We start from the raw sequence: 17,693 nt of genomic DNA, 5'->3' as shown, positions 1-17,693 counted from the left end.
CGACACACTAATTCGGAAACAGATTAGTGCCCCCATTAATTCTTTATTTTTATATTTTTTCAATAAAATTTTTAAATATTGAATATAAAAATAATAGTTTTTTAATAATTCTTAATAAAAATAGAAAATAACTACTGTATGGTAAAATGATATGTTCTTGAAAAAAACTATAATTTTCAAAAATTGACCTGATATCTAAAATCACAACTTTTCGACTGTAAAAGGACCTTTTTGCGCTTTGCACATGTGAATTTTCTTTGATATGCGGACTTCTCTCTCAAATATCCTAATATGCAAATTTTCTCTCGTATTTGCAAATTTTATCTCAAATATGTAAATTTTCTTCTGCAGATTTGCGAATGTACTGCCTGCCTGCTTTCACATTTGTGAATGTCTTGACCTAAGTATTTGTTGAAAAAAAAACTGACAGTTCAAAAGCAAGATGAACCTTTAGTGACACCTGAAAAGTGCCACAGCCTTTAGCTAGCTTCAAAAGGGCGCTAATTAAAGTTTTTAGAAACGCTTCAAAAGCACATATTTGAAAGATAAAATGTAAAATACAGCAGACAATCACATATTTTTAGTAGAAAAATTATATATTTGGGAGGATATTTGCGTATTCTCATATTTTGAGAGGAAATTAACAGATGTGTCGGAGAAAATTTGTAAATAAATGAGAAAAAATGCATATTTGGATATTTGAGAGGGAAGTTCGCAAGTCTGGTAAAAATTTGCATGCATAAAGGGTGGAAAAGGGTCCTTTTATAGCGGAAAAGTCATGATTTTGAACATTGGATGAATTTTCAAAAATTATAATGTTTTTCAAAAATACCCATCGTTCTTGTGATCATACAGAAGAGTCATTTCTGAAAATTTCCGCACTCGTCAATCGAACCCACCACATCCTCATGTCCACGCATCTCTGTGACATTTTGCATTACCGTAACAACTCTCTAAACAAACCAAATAATATTGACATTCAAGATATTTCTTATTTTGACATTTTAGTTCTTGAACGCAAATAGAATTAGGTTTAAACTTTAAACTGGCCTAACACCACTATCATTTCCAGCATGATGCAGCTCTCAAGAGAACAATTTTTGGAGAGTAGGGTGGAGGAATTGGACAACTGCAGACCAGGCAGCCTGTGTTGGGTGCGCCCTGTCCCAGTAGACGGCAGTTGCTGGATTGTCACATATCTTGTACAATGGGTTCCCTTTCAGATCCACGTCTGAACAGGAGTCACTGTTGGTCAGTCCCGCACAGCATGGCCTCAGTGGATTCTCAAACCTTGCTCCTGCTGGAAAAAAGATTAATCATACAACTTTTACCATAATTGCATTTTAACCTGCCTCCATCCCCTCACGGGTTTTGATTTTAACCTTCATTCTAGTTTTAAACGGGGCAAGGCGGGGCGGGGCTCGTTTCCCCTTGGTCCATTGCCATCCCTAAAGAAGGATTGGGGATGGGGCAAGGCGGGGATCCGGATGTGGATGGGGCAAGGTGGGGGAAAGCGTAAGTCTATCCCCGCACAGGTTTTGATCTTAACCTCCATCCCTGTTTCATGTCCTCCATCCCCGCTCCAAACGGGGCGAGGCAGGGCCCTGTTCCCCCCCCCCCCACCCCCGCGTCCACTGCCATCCCTAGTGGCAACTGACTGTCAAGGCTTTCTTTCCAAACACAAACTTGATCATGTTGTTGTCAAGCCATTTGAATGGCTGCCTAAACCCTTTAGCTAGAGCTATGAACGGGTCAGCCAGTCAGGTAACCGACCCATCAAGGTGTACCCAAACTCAGTCTAAATGATTAATTGGGAATTAAGGTTTGAGCTTGAGTTTAGCGGGGTCAAGAAAATGAAATATCAAACCCTTTTTTGTTTAATTTATAACCCAAATAAACCGCGCCTGGCACGAAGACCGGCCTGGTCCCGCTGGCTTAGCCTGCCATACCTATGGTCGTCATGCCGGCAGCATAAAACTCCAAGGCTAAGACCCCTGCCCCAAAGTCCTATGCTACGCATTGGCTTGCTTAGAGGGTTGACGCCCATGAGAATCGAAACTTCACTGTCCATCTAGCAGCCAAGGCTCTACCCTACTTAGGGCATGAAATCTCAAACCTGAAACCTATAATTTAAGGAGCTTAGTTTTGCCAAATTAAATACTTGGGTCAAGCCAGGTTGGGTTAGACATCGACATAAATTATAAACCAAACCCGACCCGTTATTACTTGGGTTGGACTCGGGTCGAACTAAATAATGAAGAGAACTTACCAAGTTTATTATGACCTTGTAATATCGATTGGAAGGCGTCATAGAGATCAAGGATCGTGACTTGTGATCGATGGCTGGGATGCAAGTTGATGGCATCGACGGCTCGGCGCAGCAAGGTGTTGTGATAGATGGTATCTTGGTTGAAGGTCTCAATGCACGATGAGTGTGAACTTTGCAGCGTGATCATCGGGATGCAGCCCACTGGTTCCAGACCCACAACCGCTATCTTTCCCATCCCCATCCTGCTTAGGCGCTGTAGGTCCAGTGCAGTTTGGTTCACCACAGAATGTATGAAGCTTCTCAAGCCCTAGGGTTTTCCACATAGAGAATTACCAACAACATACATGAAATCTGGGTCAATAACTTTGTCACGATTCTCTAGCGGATTTTGGATCCAGATTCATTTATGAGGATCAGAGGTTGGATATCTATCGGCGTGCAAACTGACAGTGTCCATGACAATTTATATGGTGAGTCCAGATCCGGTAAAGAATGATGGAAACAAGCATTTTATGTGTAAAAGTTGTGTGTGAGGCTTGAACTGAACTCGAGTATATGACCAGAACCAGACCCAATTACCGTGTCAGTCCTTTTGGCATGACTTCAGGCCCACTCAGTCTTGGACCCGAGCTGGGTGTTTAATCCCCATTTGCAAATCATGCTTGCAATGTTTTAAGTGATATGAAAATTTTTGCAATTATAGTGACAAATATTAACTTACTTTTTAAAAATCATGATACCTTTCCCTGAATCTAAAAGTACAAAATTTTTTAATAAAATGAAAATATCATGATATTTTTCATTGAAGTGAAAAAATATATTGTGATCTTATCGGTACATATACTTTTATATAATTTGTTTGGCCATAAAAATTGAGGAATATAAAAATTTGAATATCTCATGGGAAAAATAGCAGTCGTTTTAAACTTGTGTCACTATGCCTAAGATTAAACCGGGTCAGGTGGACCCAGGTTCGAGATAATTCAAGATCAAACCGAGTCTCATTGAGACAGCCAAGTTTACCCTAACCGAGATCGTATACGAGTGTAGCGTTTCCGAGTCTTGGTGGTTTGGTTCAAAATCTGTACCTCAATGGTGCCATTTTTGGAAAACAGGTAAGTGAAATAATCGTTGCCTGCGACCGAGACGAGAGCCATCGACGATCTCAGTTGACGCGGATGGTACGTGCCTTCCTGGATGAGCTGCTCCAAGTAGTCGATCTGTGTCGTCATATTGGGCAGGGGAGCGTATGTGTCGAACACACCAGTACCCCCATAAGCAAAATTCATGCCGTATCGCTTTCGGCTTGGGGCGAGTCGTCTCACTCTGTAAGGAATAGGAGATGGAATCCCTAGATGGGCAGCTGCAAGAAAATTTCAAAATGAGATATAATGAACAGACGTGATTACGTACTTGGTTACATAGGAACATGCTCTTGGATCAGCGGAATTACGACATGTAAACATATTTTTCTTAAGACTTAAAATCAATATATGGCCTAAGATTTTTGTAAATATTTAATCATCTAAAAGTCGTGCATTTTTTTTATCGAATAGTTGATTACTCACGAGGGAACCATGTTGAACATATTTACAGGGTCGAATTTGTAAAAAAAAAAGAAACCAAGTTCACATAATTTTCAGTTCTCATGTTTCTAGTACAACGATTAGCTACTATATATATATATATATATATATATATATATATATATATAGAGAGAGAGAGAGAGAGAGAGAGAGAGAGAGAGAGAGAGTAATTGAACTATATAAAATTGTGCCAACCAAGAATTTCATGGGTTTTTTCTGATTTTTTTTTTATTATATTTGTAGAACTCTATGGATTAAAACGACTAAAATGCCTCTAAGTGAGGGCAACTTAAAAGAATGAAGTTGCTTTTTTAATGTAAAAGAATTCCTTTTTTCAAAATAAAATTGTAAGAGTACAACTTTTTTTACTTTTTGAAAAGTTAGTTTGATTTTTATATTATTTTAAGAGTACCGTTTGGAAACTGCGTATTGGGGATGAAAATGTGGATTCAATAATAGTCATGGATTTTAGCAAATCCTTTGGTTCTTTAAGAGCACTCTTTAAAATCCATTAAGGATTCCCCATTTTCATGGTCATGATGTTTGGGACGGTTAGTACTCTCATCAATGAACTGAGAAGGCCACCGGTGCGACCATTAGAAGTCTCACTGGTGTAGCATTCAGGAATTACCAACTCACCGGTTGTTGAAATGAGGAATTGGAACTGACAAATGTCATGCCCTCTTCTTAGGTTCAGGGGCGTAGCTAGGATTCATGTGAGTGGGGGGGGGGCAAACAGGGGTGTAGCAAAAAAAAATTTATTTGTGTGATAGTCCGGGTTCGGGGGCAGCGCCCCCCCATTTTTTTTTTTTTGAGATAAAATAAAAAATGGCTACAATTATTAATAAAAATCTATTTCATATGGACAAATCAAACTATTTGCTGCAGTCAGGGCTGGGCTAGGACTGGACTGGGCTACAAAAATGGATAAAAATCTATTTCATATGGAATCAGGGCTGGGCTAGGACTGGGCTTTTAAAACAAAAAAACAAAAAAAATTAACTGTTTCGGGAGGCAGGACTGGGCTAGCTACGCCCTTGGGCCTGTTGGCATCTCTGTGCTGGGATGAGCGTTTATGCATTTGGTGGTCCCGAGGTAAAATCTTGGTCAAACTATCTCGGTGATCCTGTTTGGAATCTCGACGCTGGAATGTGCGTTTATGCATTTGGGATGGAAAGTGAGGCCCTTTATCTTTTGTATTTACACTAAATCATGGATTTGGCAGCTGCCATTTCTTCAAATGCATAAACTCCACAAAGGCCCATCCCAGCTACAGCTACAGATTCCAAACAGAGGCCTTTACTTTTCCACTCTTTTTTATATTGTTTGGCTTCCAAACAGTTTTGGAAGTGAGAAATCTACACTAATAACTCCGGTGGTCACTTCCCAAACAGAGCCTTAAAAGGAAAGACCTATATCCTGAAAATGTCATCGATTTTAAGGGTGTTTTTCGAGATTTCATTCACTTTGACTCTCACGTAAAAAGAAAGGGGCTTCGTTAGGTTGGAATTGAATACTACCAACCATCACTTCGTTCATATCGAATTACTAGACTGTTGTGGGCGTGACTTTCGAACTTTTCACAGACAGTGGTTTTAGTAAGGTATGGGTGGGCAGACGTAGGCCATTTACGTAGGGTCAGTCAATTGGACCAAACATTTTGTTAGGTGTTGGGCCCACAACACTGGGTCAAGTTCAAGTTTGACTTGGCTTTCAAGTCAGCCACACACACACATGCATTGCCAGCTCAACTAGGGTTGTCAATGGGTCGGGTTAATTTGGCCCGAACCACACCCGCACCAAACCCTGTAGGTAGGGCTATATATTAATTAAACGAGCCCAACGAACTGAACAGGGCATGTAGCTCGTCTTAGTGTTCAGCCCCCTCATCTCAGAACACGAGATGACTCGTGTAAAAACATTCCATATTATTTATACATTAAATATATATAATTTTATATATTACACTTAAATCATATTTTATATTTTATGTGTATATTTTTCATTTGTCTTTCTCTTTTTGTATATATTTAATTTATGCATTCTTCTTTTATATAATACACTTAAAATATTATTATAGATAAATATATATATTTAATTTACACAAGCTGTCTTGAGCTGAACCGAACACGCACGACCTCAACTCGTTTAAGCTAAAAAGGAGCTGCTCGTCGCTTGGCTTGCCAACTATAAGAACTGATCACAAACGAGTTCTTGACAAGCTGAACCAAGCCGAGTTACAAGCTGATTGGATCGTTTACCAGTCCTACCTGAAGGGTCAAGGTTTTGTGATAAACAAGGAGTTCTGATTAGAATGATCTGGGTCAAACTCAAAGGGTCGGATTAATATATGAAACCGGTTATGGTTTGTAAAATTTCATACCACCTTAATCTTTCAATGTAAAGAAGATAAAAAAAATTGTTAATTTATCGAGTATGATCTGGCTTTGATTCATGTTCTCTTTATAGGATCTAGGTATGGGTTTTTTTTTTTTATAGTAGATCCGATTGAACCTGGTTTCGGACCTTGTACCTGCATCTCAAATCAAATCTGAGTTTTGACCCACCTAGGTTCGCACAAAACCCGACCTATTGATTGACAAACCCAGAGTCAACTGAACACCAATCTGGAAATGATTTAGACTCTCACCCAACTTGAAACCTGGAAGTGGTTTTGCACACCAGCCAAGACTGTGGCCGTGGGTGGCCGAAACACAAATTTCTTTGCATTTTCAAATCTCTGCCATCCATGCTTCAATTACCACCATTAGTTGCAGTAGTGGAGCCCACTAAAAGTGATGATGATGCGATCATTTGTACAATGTCATTGAAGTCATGGACGGTGGTGATTGTAGTATCTTTGAAGGCATTGAGTCTTTGAAAACAAGCCACTTCGTCCCTCAGCCCTCCTCTGCACACTAAAGACATGATAAGGTCAGATACAGGAAGCCAAATTTGCAAAATTTGGCTGTCCTGGATCTGAACCGATCCCACTTTCCAATGTATTTTGGGATCCGAAATCATTAGGGACGTTTTCTATCAGTCGCTAAACGTACAAACAATTATTGAACATTGATTTTCTCTTGAAAATGGCAAATTAGAAAAACATGTTTTTTGCAAATCACAAACATAACACCGTTTTCCTCTCGAGAATCGCTAATTGGTAACGTAGTTTTTGCGAAAATCACTCGCACGAACGTGTTAGCACAAAACGTGGTGCATGCACGCAGCGTAAGACACGTATTGCATTTTCGGTAGTTGAGTACCTTGAAAGGTGCTCTGTCCGATCACTGGCTCTACTCTTCTGAATCTCTTAGTTGGAGAGCAAAGACAGATGCAAAGTGAAAAATACAGGAATCCAACCTAATTAGGAGCTTGGAAAAAGAGGTGGAGGAGAAGAAAGTACCAATGAAATCAGTCAAAACACGGCCGTCGGAGAACCTGCCGGACGGTTTGCCGGGGAAGGTAATGCCGTAAGGAACCTTCCAACAACTGGCTAGGGGCTTCAATATGTTTCCTGTGTCTACATAGGAGTCACCAAATACAAAAAGTCGCTTTAGTAGATGATGGTGTTGGTGTTGGTGGTGATGATAGTCGTCGTGATGAAGACCTTCTACGTGGGTACCTAAAATTAATCGACACAAGAAGTTGGTTAATCCAAGCAATTACTTGCATGCCTTAATCTCATCTTCCAATTGAAGGGACTAACATTACCTAAGAGAAGCACCGCAATTATGCACAAGAAAGAGCTTGCCTCCATTGAGAGAGAGAGAGAGACCCGATTCTCCATGGAATATATATATATAATATATATATATAGAGAGAGAGAGAGAGAGACCCGATTCACTGTCCAATACGTAACTGAGAATGATATTATTTAATATTGAAAGAAGTAGCTTTCGAACTCAATGCCAAAGGAAACAGTGAGTTGTATATGGTCCCCATACCACGTCAACTTAAATACAGAAAATTACCAGAAAAAGAAAACTTAAATAGTGAAAAGGATCTGTTGGTTGTGTATAGTTACTTTGATACAGGGAAGTATGATATCAATTCTCTCTCTAGGGAGTGCAATTTGGCATAAGTCTTGAATGTTAAGTTACAGATGCATGGTGGGTCCATTTACTGGCAGGTGGAGAGTTAACTTTTCCCACGATTGGTTGAAAATGTTACAGTGAACGATTTCATAAGCTCAAGGAAATCGTATGCAAGAGTAATGGAAATGCCTACCGTCGAATTTTAACTTGTCCAGTTGCAGAAGAAACGTGTGAAGAGGTTGTCAGTTTGTGCCATGATACCGACGATTCCCAAATGAGATTGTTGACGAAGCACTAAAGAATTAATTATGGGTATGGTTAAAGGAGAAGTGGACGACGAACGGTTGGATGGTGTCTTTCCAATTAATGATTTGAAAACAAAAAACAACTGTAGGATAGCGAAAGATAATTTAGTGGGATTTTATGTGTGGTTTTAAATCTTTCGACACATTTGCCAGTGTGTAAGGGAGAGAGAATCAAAATAAAAAAAGAAAAGAAATTTTCTCTCTATAAAAATACAAACCGGTTTCATTCATCACCTATGTCATCCCTATCTTCATGCCCCCCTCATTCAGATTTTATTGATGCAACTTATTTTGATCAAATGAGACTCTATAGTTGTGTTCTACGTCATTCATTTAGTAAAGATCAACATTAAAATCGTAGGTTCTTATTAAATCAACCATATTGAATCCATCTATAAAGTCAGATTTGGACAAAACAACTTGCATCACAAGATTTAAGAGTGTGAAGATGGGGGATGACATAAGAGACGAGTAAATCCAAACCCACAAAAAGAGCAACGGATTTCACCCAATGACCCCTTTTCACTCAAAAATGTAGAATCATTTTCTTTTTTGTCCCATTCTGCAACCATATAGGAGATCAATTTTCTCTCGTTTGCACGCAACTTTTTGGTCCTATGTGTCATGAGAATTATTTTCTTGAAAGCTAGACAAAATTATTCTAAAAGGGTTCTATGCAAACATTCCTTTTAAGTATTGCCAGAAACTCCACTTACATGTGGGTGTGGATCTCTGAATTTTTAAAAACGAAAAAAGGGAAAAAGTTTTATAAATGGTTCCGGAATCGGATTCAAATTTGAGAGTGTTGTGGAACCCATTCTATAAAGTTGTGTGCCTTTCCTCTTTCTTTGAACAAGGATTAGCCCAACTAAGAACCCTTGATCTTCATTTTTAGAGCAAGGGCTTGCGAGTGGATGTATCACGTACACGAATCCTAAAAAAATAGTGAGTTTTATGGTGAAAGATACCAAAACTGAAAAAAAAAATGAAACAAATGAAATGTACGAACGTTAAGACTTTCAATACTTATAAAAATACATTACAATGAACGAAATAATAAAAAGAAGAGGAAGTGGATCTCACCTCAGGCTTAGGTATTTCTTTCTACATCGACGAGTATGAGAGAGCATGGGCAGCACTTTGGCTAGGCGCAAGATCTAAAAAGGGGTATGACATTAGGGGTATCTGGATTTTAGACTAAGCTAGATAATGATAGACTAAGGTAAGTGAGGTAGGCCACACAGAGATTTTGATAGAGTAGTGCTAAAGCTAGGATAAAAAGATCATATACTGAAATAGGGGTGCCTCCCTATTTATAGTTTTTCTGGTAAATCTGAATACATTTTTATTGTATTTAGGATCCACCACTTCAGATTCAATTTAGATTGGGATGGTCAGCTCCCAATGGGCAGCTTTTGAACGAAGGGCTGAGATTCGTCCAAAGATTTATTTTTTGCAAAAGGGTTTTGGGCTTGGAATATTCTATTGCGAGTTTGAAAGGAGGGTAGGCCGAATAAGGATGACAACGTGCTTTCTCAAACTAGCGGGAGTTGCTAATGACAATTGTTGCATATAACAATTTAATTTGTCATCATCGGCACGTGTTGACAACAATTCATGGGCTCACTCCTAACGACACCATGAAAAGTTCTAACACATTGGAATTTGCCAAGGATAATTCATCATTTTTTTTATGCTCTTGACCATACATAAAAATGCTAACAATAATTCAAAAAGTGCTAATTACACATCATGTATCGTCAGAATTTTTGGCCAACTTGAATCATTTTTTTTCTAATTAGGACATCTTATAGTTAATTTGATTAGGGTTGTTCTTGTATTTGATTAGGGTTTGAATTAGGGCTTTTTATATTTAATTTTATTGTTTATTTATGATTTCTTTAATTTTTTGGTTTATTTTTCTTGTAGTTTAGGATTTTTGGTATATTTATGATTTATTATTTGTATTTTAGGATTTTATAATTTATTTATGGTTTTTGCATTTATATATAAAAAATATAAATTGTTATTTTTTCTTAATTTACCCAAAAATTAAACATTTTTTTATATTTGAATCCAATTTAAGATCCATATTCAAGGCTAAAATTCATAATTTTTTGATAAACTTTCATCATTAGATCCAATATGACACTAATTAAAGCATTTTTATATAAAAAAATATCAATTCTTATTTTTTTATTAAATTACCTAAAATTTAAATATTTATTTGGTTTTTAGATCTAATCTGAGATCTATATCTTGGGCTAAAATCCATAATAAACATGTTAAAACAGTCACTCATATAGTGGGACAAATCCAGTCATACGATCCAAAAAAAAGTTATCCGACTCATTATCCATATGTGTTTATGTTGTCCACACAATGTAAAAAGCAAACACCCAATACAAGGAACACAACTTCTTGTCCAGTCGAAACAAATGTTGAACGTAATACAGTTCATGTCGTTTGTCTATAGTGTTTTGTTCTCATGTCCACTCTTGGACAGGCAATCAAAAATGCCCTAAGTACCCTTTGGCATATATAAATAGGATATATGCATTTATTACAGATAAAATTCGTTAACATCTTTTTTTTTTCGATTAATATAGCTATTGAGACAAGCGAGAGTCCAATTTTTTTATTTAATAGGAGTGGCATCTACGGCTAAATCCAGTAGAGGCTTAATTTGAGCACTTTTCAGTTGGTTTTTGTTTTTGATAGGCCAAGGGAGAAAAACCCTATCAATGACATTGGCTCATCTCCTGTTGGTAAAACTCTTGAGGCAGGTGGGATTCGTCTAACACTTGGTTAGTCAGCCATATTAATGTTATATGTATTCAACTGACTGAAATAATTTTATTTTATAAACACAAAAGTATTTTTTGATATAAAAAATTACTTTCATGCTTTAAATTCAAATATGTAAATTACATCTTATTACTTTTTGAAAAAAATGTATAATTTGCAAACTTTACCTAGAGAAACTATGCAAATAGATGATAACGGCACCGTGGGAAGAACTAAAGGATTAATTAAGATAATTAAACAAAATAATTGACAATACATGATAAGTGTGGTTGCCCGTTGAGGGTTTTCTTCCGAATTTTTTTGTTTTGTCACTTTGAGTCCTGCAAAAATGCATGCCCATCGATGATTTTCTGCGAAAACAGCCCACTTTCCGTGACACACAAACGCATCCTTAGGGTCGCATCTGGAATTAGGAAAGTCACCATGGATACCTCTTGGTTTTCTTAATACTAAGAGTCTTCAAATGCATAATAAGAGGCAAGCCTTTATTCATAGTACCGAGACTATCTGAACATTACAAAATAACTTACATTCAAGATTAATCAACACCACTCTAGTTCAAGAGGCCAATTTGCTTTCCAAGTATGGACCAAATCCAACATATATTCTACTTCTGATCAAGACACCAATTGTTGGAGAGATGGATGGAGGTACTGGACAACTGCAGACCACCCAGCCTCTGTTGGGTGCACCTTGTCCCAGAAGAATGCAGTTCTTGGGTTAGCACACTCATCATACAGTGGTTTCCCATTCGGATCCACGCTTGCACAGTCACTAGCCAACAGTCCCGTGGCATTACTGGAATGTCCCAAGCAGCAAGGCTTCAGTGGATTCTCAAACCTTGCTCCTGCAGATAGATAGATAACCCTACAAAGCTTAATAGTTCTCCTAATCAAGAATATATATGGAAGATCTGGATACAGCGCAGGGGCCGCTCAAGAGAAGTGTTGAGGTCCTAGGCGAAGCCTTCAAATGTCGCCTTAATTTTTTTTTTATATTGTACATAAAAATTCTATTATTTATTAAAAGGATTGCACCTTTTTTTCTTGAATTCTTAATATCCTCTATATTTTTTACTAATTAGGTTTATATATATATATATATATATATATATATATATATATATATGTATATATATATAGTACTAGTTAGTATGATTTTCTTTTGTTGGTTCATATCGCCGACTATATATATTGATCATACTACACCAAAAAACATAAAATAATTTAAAAAATATTATCTAAAATCAATACATGGAACCCAAAGAAGGGAAGTCACTCACCAAGCTTGTTGTGGCCCTCCAGTATCGACAGCATGGCACCGTAAAAATCAAGGATCGCTATGCGTGATGAACGGCCGGGATGAGCGTTGATGGCATCGACGGCTCTGCTCAGCAGGGTGTTGTGATTGATGGCAGTTGGGTTGAAGGAATCGATGCATGAGGAGTATCCGGTGAGGGCCGCTGTGAGCGGATAGCAGCCCACTGCTCCCATCCCCATAATGGCTATTTTTCCCACTCCCAGTGAGCTTAGGCGGTCTAGTTCTAAGGCCAGCTGGTTCACCACCAACTTACTGAAGGCTGCAAATCCCTATTTTTTTTTTTTTTAATCCCATGGAGGAAAATTACAAAAAATATACACAAAATCTGAGTCAATCAGCCATGTCAAAACTATCTTAGATACTTTGAAATCATCTCAATTTTACCGCAATTAATATATATTTTCAGACACCAATATAATCTACATTAACCTGATAAACATCACTTTGACAATTTTTAGTGTCCTATTCTTTGGGATAATGATGATTACTGCATGCCCCCTAGCGGGGAGATTAGATAGGTGATATGTCAAAACACAATTTTTTTTTTTTTGAAAGGCAGAACCCCACCAGTTATTATTCAACATACCACCTGAGTTTTGAACCTGAAACGTCCTACCACAAGAAGACGTACACTGACAGCTCATACCAACCACGCGGAGCCCCCCGTTGGTGTAAAGCACAATTTCTTTTGGTGTTGGCTTTTATCTTTGTGTTTTGACATATCACCTGATCTGACCTCCATAGCATCAGGTTGACCAAATCTGAACTATATATGTATTCAGTAGCATAAAAAATGTATGAATCAACGCTTGGATCATATTTTTTTCACCAAAAATATGATTTTTTTTCAATGGGTTGGGTTTGTACCGGGTACCCGACCCGATTCGAACCTGAATTCCTGTGTATGGGTATGAAAATTGCTGACCCGAACCTGACTGGAGCAATACATGAGCCGGGTACCCCACCCAATACGAACCTGAATTCCGGGGTATGGGTATGAAAAGTGCTGACTCGAGCAATACATGAGTCAAGTACCCAACACGACCTGGTTTATTCCCTGTTACCTGATCCGACCCGAGTATTTTATATGTATTTTTCAGTAAAAGTAAATTTCTAAAATTATGCCGGTCCAGGTTTGGGATTCCATTTTCATGACCCAGCATAACCCAAACGTGACCATTTGTTAGAGGGGTGGGTTTGGGTATACCCTGATGCGTTCGGGTACCCACCTGTTGACATCCCTGTATATGAAGCTAGAATGGGTCAGACATGACTTTATGTCTGTTGTAGGTCCAGATCTGTTCATGTAAGGGCCGGATCTGACTTGGTTCTTCATAGGTGAGCAAATGGATTGGACACTCGATGTATCAAGGGCTGGATCCACAAGAACCAACATTACAGACAGTGGATCCTATTGGTTGATATCCAATAATGTAGATCCAGTTAGGGGTGTCAACAGGTTGGATCTGCTTCGAACTCAGGTGGGACTGAACCTGTATCTGATTTAAGGTGCTGGTACCAGGTCTGGTTTTGGTCCAATCAGACACACCATGAGAGAAATCACACTTAGGTCCTATAAGGATTACATGAACCAGACCCAGTTCATACCCTGCAAAATAATACTTTTATTTTATTCACATTGAAAAATTGCATATCTTAGTGGAACTCAGGTCGGCCCAGGTCTGGTATGAAATTTCACAAACGATACCAGGCTCCATATATTTATCGGACCCTTTGAGTCTGACCCAGATTCTAATCTGACCTCTTTCTTTATCACCAAACCCTGACCTTCTAGGATTTGGTACGGGTCGGTTTCAAGTCAAACTCAACCCATTGACACCCTAGATCCAATCATGGGAAGACATGTGGCCCACTCTTAACCGACAGAGCTCTGCTTGTTAATTATTAAGCACAGTCAAAGTAAGAAGGGATCAACTTATAAAATACTGAACATGGGTTGGAAATCAAGATGACAACAATCCAATGGGACCAGAACCAGACCTAGACCCAATTACAGTTCTAGTTAAACTTATCAGGTGGCTTTGGCAGGACTTCGGGTCCAATCAATCTCGGATCCAAATCCTGTGTTGTCCATTAAAGTTCTAACGCAAAACTTTGTTCATAGTGACATAAATTGCGATATTTTTAAAAACATCTATAATATCCCAATAATTTGAATTTACCATGATATTTTTTTTTTATCAAATGAAAATACAGCACGTTATTATTGGCAAAATATTAGGGGAAGACCGTTTTTGTGTAGTTCTGCATGATTTTAATTTCAAATGCTTTTTCAACTTCTTAAAACTTAATTTTATTTGTTTTGGCTGGTAAAAATGTAAGAAATATTAGATTTTGAAATTCTCAGGGAAATTAAGAGCCATTCAAAACTTTTATCACTACTATGACAATGACTTGTCCGAGCCGGTTGGACGTTGGTCGGAGCTAAATCAAGATCAAACCGAGTCTCGCCATTTCAGTCAAGTTTACCCTTAACGAGACGAAGTCGATACGAGTCATGAGTTGAGTTTCCGAGTCTAAGTGGCTTGGTTCAAAATTTGTACCTCAATGCTGGTATTTTTTATAATGAAAGTCCCATAATCGTTGCCCCCGGACGAGACAAGAGCCATTGACGATCTGAGTTGCTGCTGCCGGTACGTTCCTTGCTTGATGAGCTGCTCGAAATGATCGATCTGGATCGTGAGATTGGGCAGGACAGAGTACGTGTTGAACACACCAGTTCCACCATAAGCGAAATTCATACCGTACCGGATTCGGCTTCCGGCGAGTTGTCTCAGTCTGTAAGGAGTAGGAGATGGAATTCCTAGATAGGCAGCTGTATGAAAATGACAAAACTTCAGGGAGTATAGTGAAGATCATGAAAGCAATTCGTGTCACTAATAAATCAAAGGAACAACCAAATGACAGCGGTATTGCATTTCAGAATCCAGCCCCAAAATCTGTTCAACGAATATGGGAATTATACCGAGATCTAATTCTTCTGCAAATTAATAAAATAAAGCTTCATTTTCTCTAGGGACCCAACTTTTCCCATATTTTCGAAAAGCTGCCTGTATTTTTTCTGAAAAGACATTTCAAGACCACCTTTTCACTGTCCGAATTCTGAAACTGTCCAGTTGATATCCTTATAAAATGTCACTTTTAACTTTTTGTTTTACTGCTTTGCCTAATTTACTACACAAGTCTAAGGATGGTCTTGAAATGCATTTTTTACATTATGAAGCTGTCAAGTTGATATTTTTAATAAAATGCATTTTTTTCATTATAATATAAAAAAATAGTTTTTTATTAATTAAAAATTTATGTGTCCCCCGTGTCCATGAATCTTTGTGACATGATTGGACCCTCGTTTCAACTAAACCAAAGTCACCCAACTAAAAGAGCCAAAAAAGTACAAGAAAAATGAAGAAAGCAAATTCTTTTTTTTATGAGGCGGAAACCACACGACCACCGTGCCTTGAGTTGGAAGCAAATTAAGTACGTACCAATGACATCAGTGAGAACACGGCCATCGGAATACCTGCCGGCAGGTTTTCCGGGAAAGGTAGTGCCGTAGGGAGCCACCCAACAACTGCCTAGGGGCTTCATTATGTTCCCTGTGTCCACGTCTGAGTCACCAAATACAAAGAGACTCGTTGCTAACTGCTGCGGTTGGTTCAGGCCTTCTATGCAGGTGCCTAAAATCCATCAACAAATTAAACAAGATATACATGATGAATCATGCTACTACCTCGCTCCAAATCTCGGTCAATGGCATTGAGGGGATTTTTTTTCCTATTCGTCACATGTAATTTTCATGGGAAATTGTTAATCCGGAGCAACTTTTCCTCTCTTTTTCATAAATAAACATTCAAGTATAATGGTAGGAAACGAACATCCAAGCATCATGGAGAAAAAAAAAAACCCAGAAAAGGTCGGCCTCAGTTTTTCCCACCACCTTTCTATTTTCATCTGTAAATCCCTTGAACACCCCCAACACCAAAACATTTTCATGAGAAGGTTTAGTAGGCAGGAGACCAGAAACATATCAAATGGGTTCCACTCATCCCCTATCTCATCTCTATTTTCATTATCTTCCTTGGGACTTCATTGATGCAAGTTGTTTTGATAAAAATGGACTTCATAGATGTGATCTACATTATTTATTTTGTGAAGGTCGACATTTAAATTACTGAAATCTGACTTATATGTAGGATTTTTTGAAGATTCAAAAATCAACAGTTGACAAAACATAAAATCTTGTGATTTAAACAACAAATTTTTTTCATTAAAAAAATTCTTATTAAATCAGTCATGCTGAATTCATATATAAGGTCAGATTTGATCAAAACAACTTACATCATAAGAGGGGTATGAATATGAGAGATGAGAGGGAATGAGTGGAACCGATCGAACTGGAAATGTATCTTTCTCATGGAAGACCTTTCCCTGTCATGGGAATAAACAAACCGGCCTCTAAGGAAAGATTATCGAGAAAAAGGGTCCAACTTTACCTAAGAAAAGCACCAAAAGTATGCGTAAGAAAGAACGCTGCTCCATTCGTGCAGAGAGAGAGAGAGAGAGAGATGTGAATTCTCCATCCTCGAGAAGAATATATATAGCTAAAGAATAATGGATAAACTATTGCATGTTGTACATTTCCAACTTAATGTCCAAGGAGCAGCGAGCTGGATCTGGTTCCACATATTAAATACTCAATAGAAACAGTTGGTGGTCTATTGGTTTTTATGAGGGGAATGTGAGCAATTCGAGTATGTGTTGTCAAAGTGGACATCTACTGCACGCTGACTCCATTTGCCAGCGGTAGAGTTCATGATTGGTTCAAAAGAATTTCGCAAACAATATAACTTCAATTTTTTGGGGGGGAACAATATAACTTCAATTTGTGCAAAAATCCCAGGTCCTCTTGCCCACCAAAGAGTACACCCAACTTCAACCTCAATGTGTGGGAGTTGGCTATCTTTTTCACCTTTTTTCAAAAAGTATGGGGAATCCCACTAAATGGGGATGAGGGGTACCCATAAAGCAACTAGTGGAGGAAGTTGGAGAGGATTGTGCTAAAGGGAGGAGAGGGCAATTTTGGAAAATCAGTGCACCCACCAAAAACGTGGGATGGGGATGGAGATTTGAAGTTATAAACTTTAATAACTTCCCTAATCAAGAGGAGTGAAAGGAGGGACTCAAAGTGAAAACCGTGCAACCATTATTGACATTCTCTCTCTCTCTCTTTCTCTCTCTCTCTCTCTCTTTCTCTCTCTCTCTCTCTCTCTCTTAACGTTTTTTGCCATCCTTCCCTTCCACCGTGGTGGTCGACCATCGTTGCTGGACGTGTCGACCTCCTCTGCCG

At 38.3% G+C, this 17,693-nt stretch overlaps 2 protein-coding genes across 3 annotated transcripts; both read right to left on the bottom strand.

The window, feature by feature from the left end:
* Positions 1-954: 954 nt before the first annotated feature.
* LOC149848560 (GDSL esterase/lipase At5g03610-like) lies at positions 955-7,640 on the bottom strand. 2 transcript variants are annotated; one of them, XM_089996108.1, is made up of 5 exons: positions 7,570-7,640; positions 7,262-7,480; positions 3,358-3,632; positions 2,270-2,576; positions 955-1,300 (listed from the first exon to the last, which is right to left on the bottom strand). In XM_089996108.1, the coding sequence occupies exons 1-5, from the start codon at positions 7,613-7,615 to the stop codon at positions 1,086-1,088; spliced, it is 1,062 nt and encodes a 353-aa protein (XP_089852234.1). In that variant the 5' UTR covers positions 7,616-7,640; the 3' UTR covers positions 955-1,085. The 2 variants fall into 2 exon arrangements, with proteins under 2 accessions (XP_089852234.1, XP_089852241.1); XM_089996115.1 differs by having other exon boundaries at positions 955-1,297; positions 7,570-7,639.
* Positions 7,641-11,469: 3,829 nt separating this feature from the next.
* LOC149848559 (GDSL esterase/lipase At5g03610-like) lies at positions 11,470-16,934 on the bottom strand. The gene is made up of 5 exons (XM_089996127.1): positions 16,840-16,934; positions 15,832-16,023; positions 14,890-15,161; positions 12,288-12,594; positions 11,470-11,852 (listed from the first exon to the last, which is right to left on the bottom strand). Exons 1-5 carry the CDS (start codon positions 16,883-16,885, stop codon positions 11,623-11,625), a joined length of 1,047 nt encoding a protein of 348 aa, XP_089852253.1. The 5' UTR covers positions 16,886-16,934; the 3' UTR covers positions 11,470-11,622.
* Between the last annotated feature and the right edge of the window lie 759 nt (positions 16,935-17,693).

The sequence above is a fragment of the Nuphar pumila genome, chromosome 1 (genome assembly GCF_984573655.1).
Source record: "Nuphar pumila chromosome 1, dmNupPumi1.hap1.1, whole genome shotgun sequence".
Lineage (NCBI taxonomy): Eukaryota > Viridiplantae > Streptophyta > Magnoliopsida > Nymphaeales > Nymphaeaceae > Nuphar > Nuphar pumila.
The sequence above is the reverse complement of the archived record's forward strand: the minus strand, read 5'-3'. Positions and strand labels throughout refer to the sequence as shown.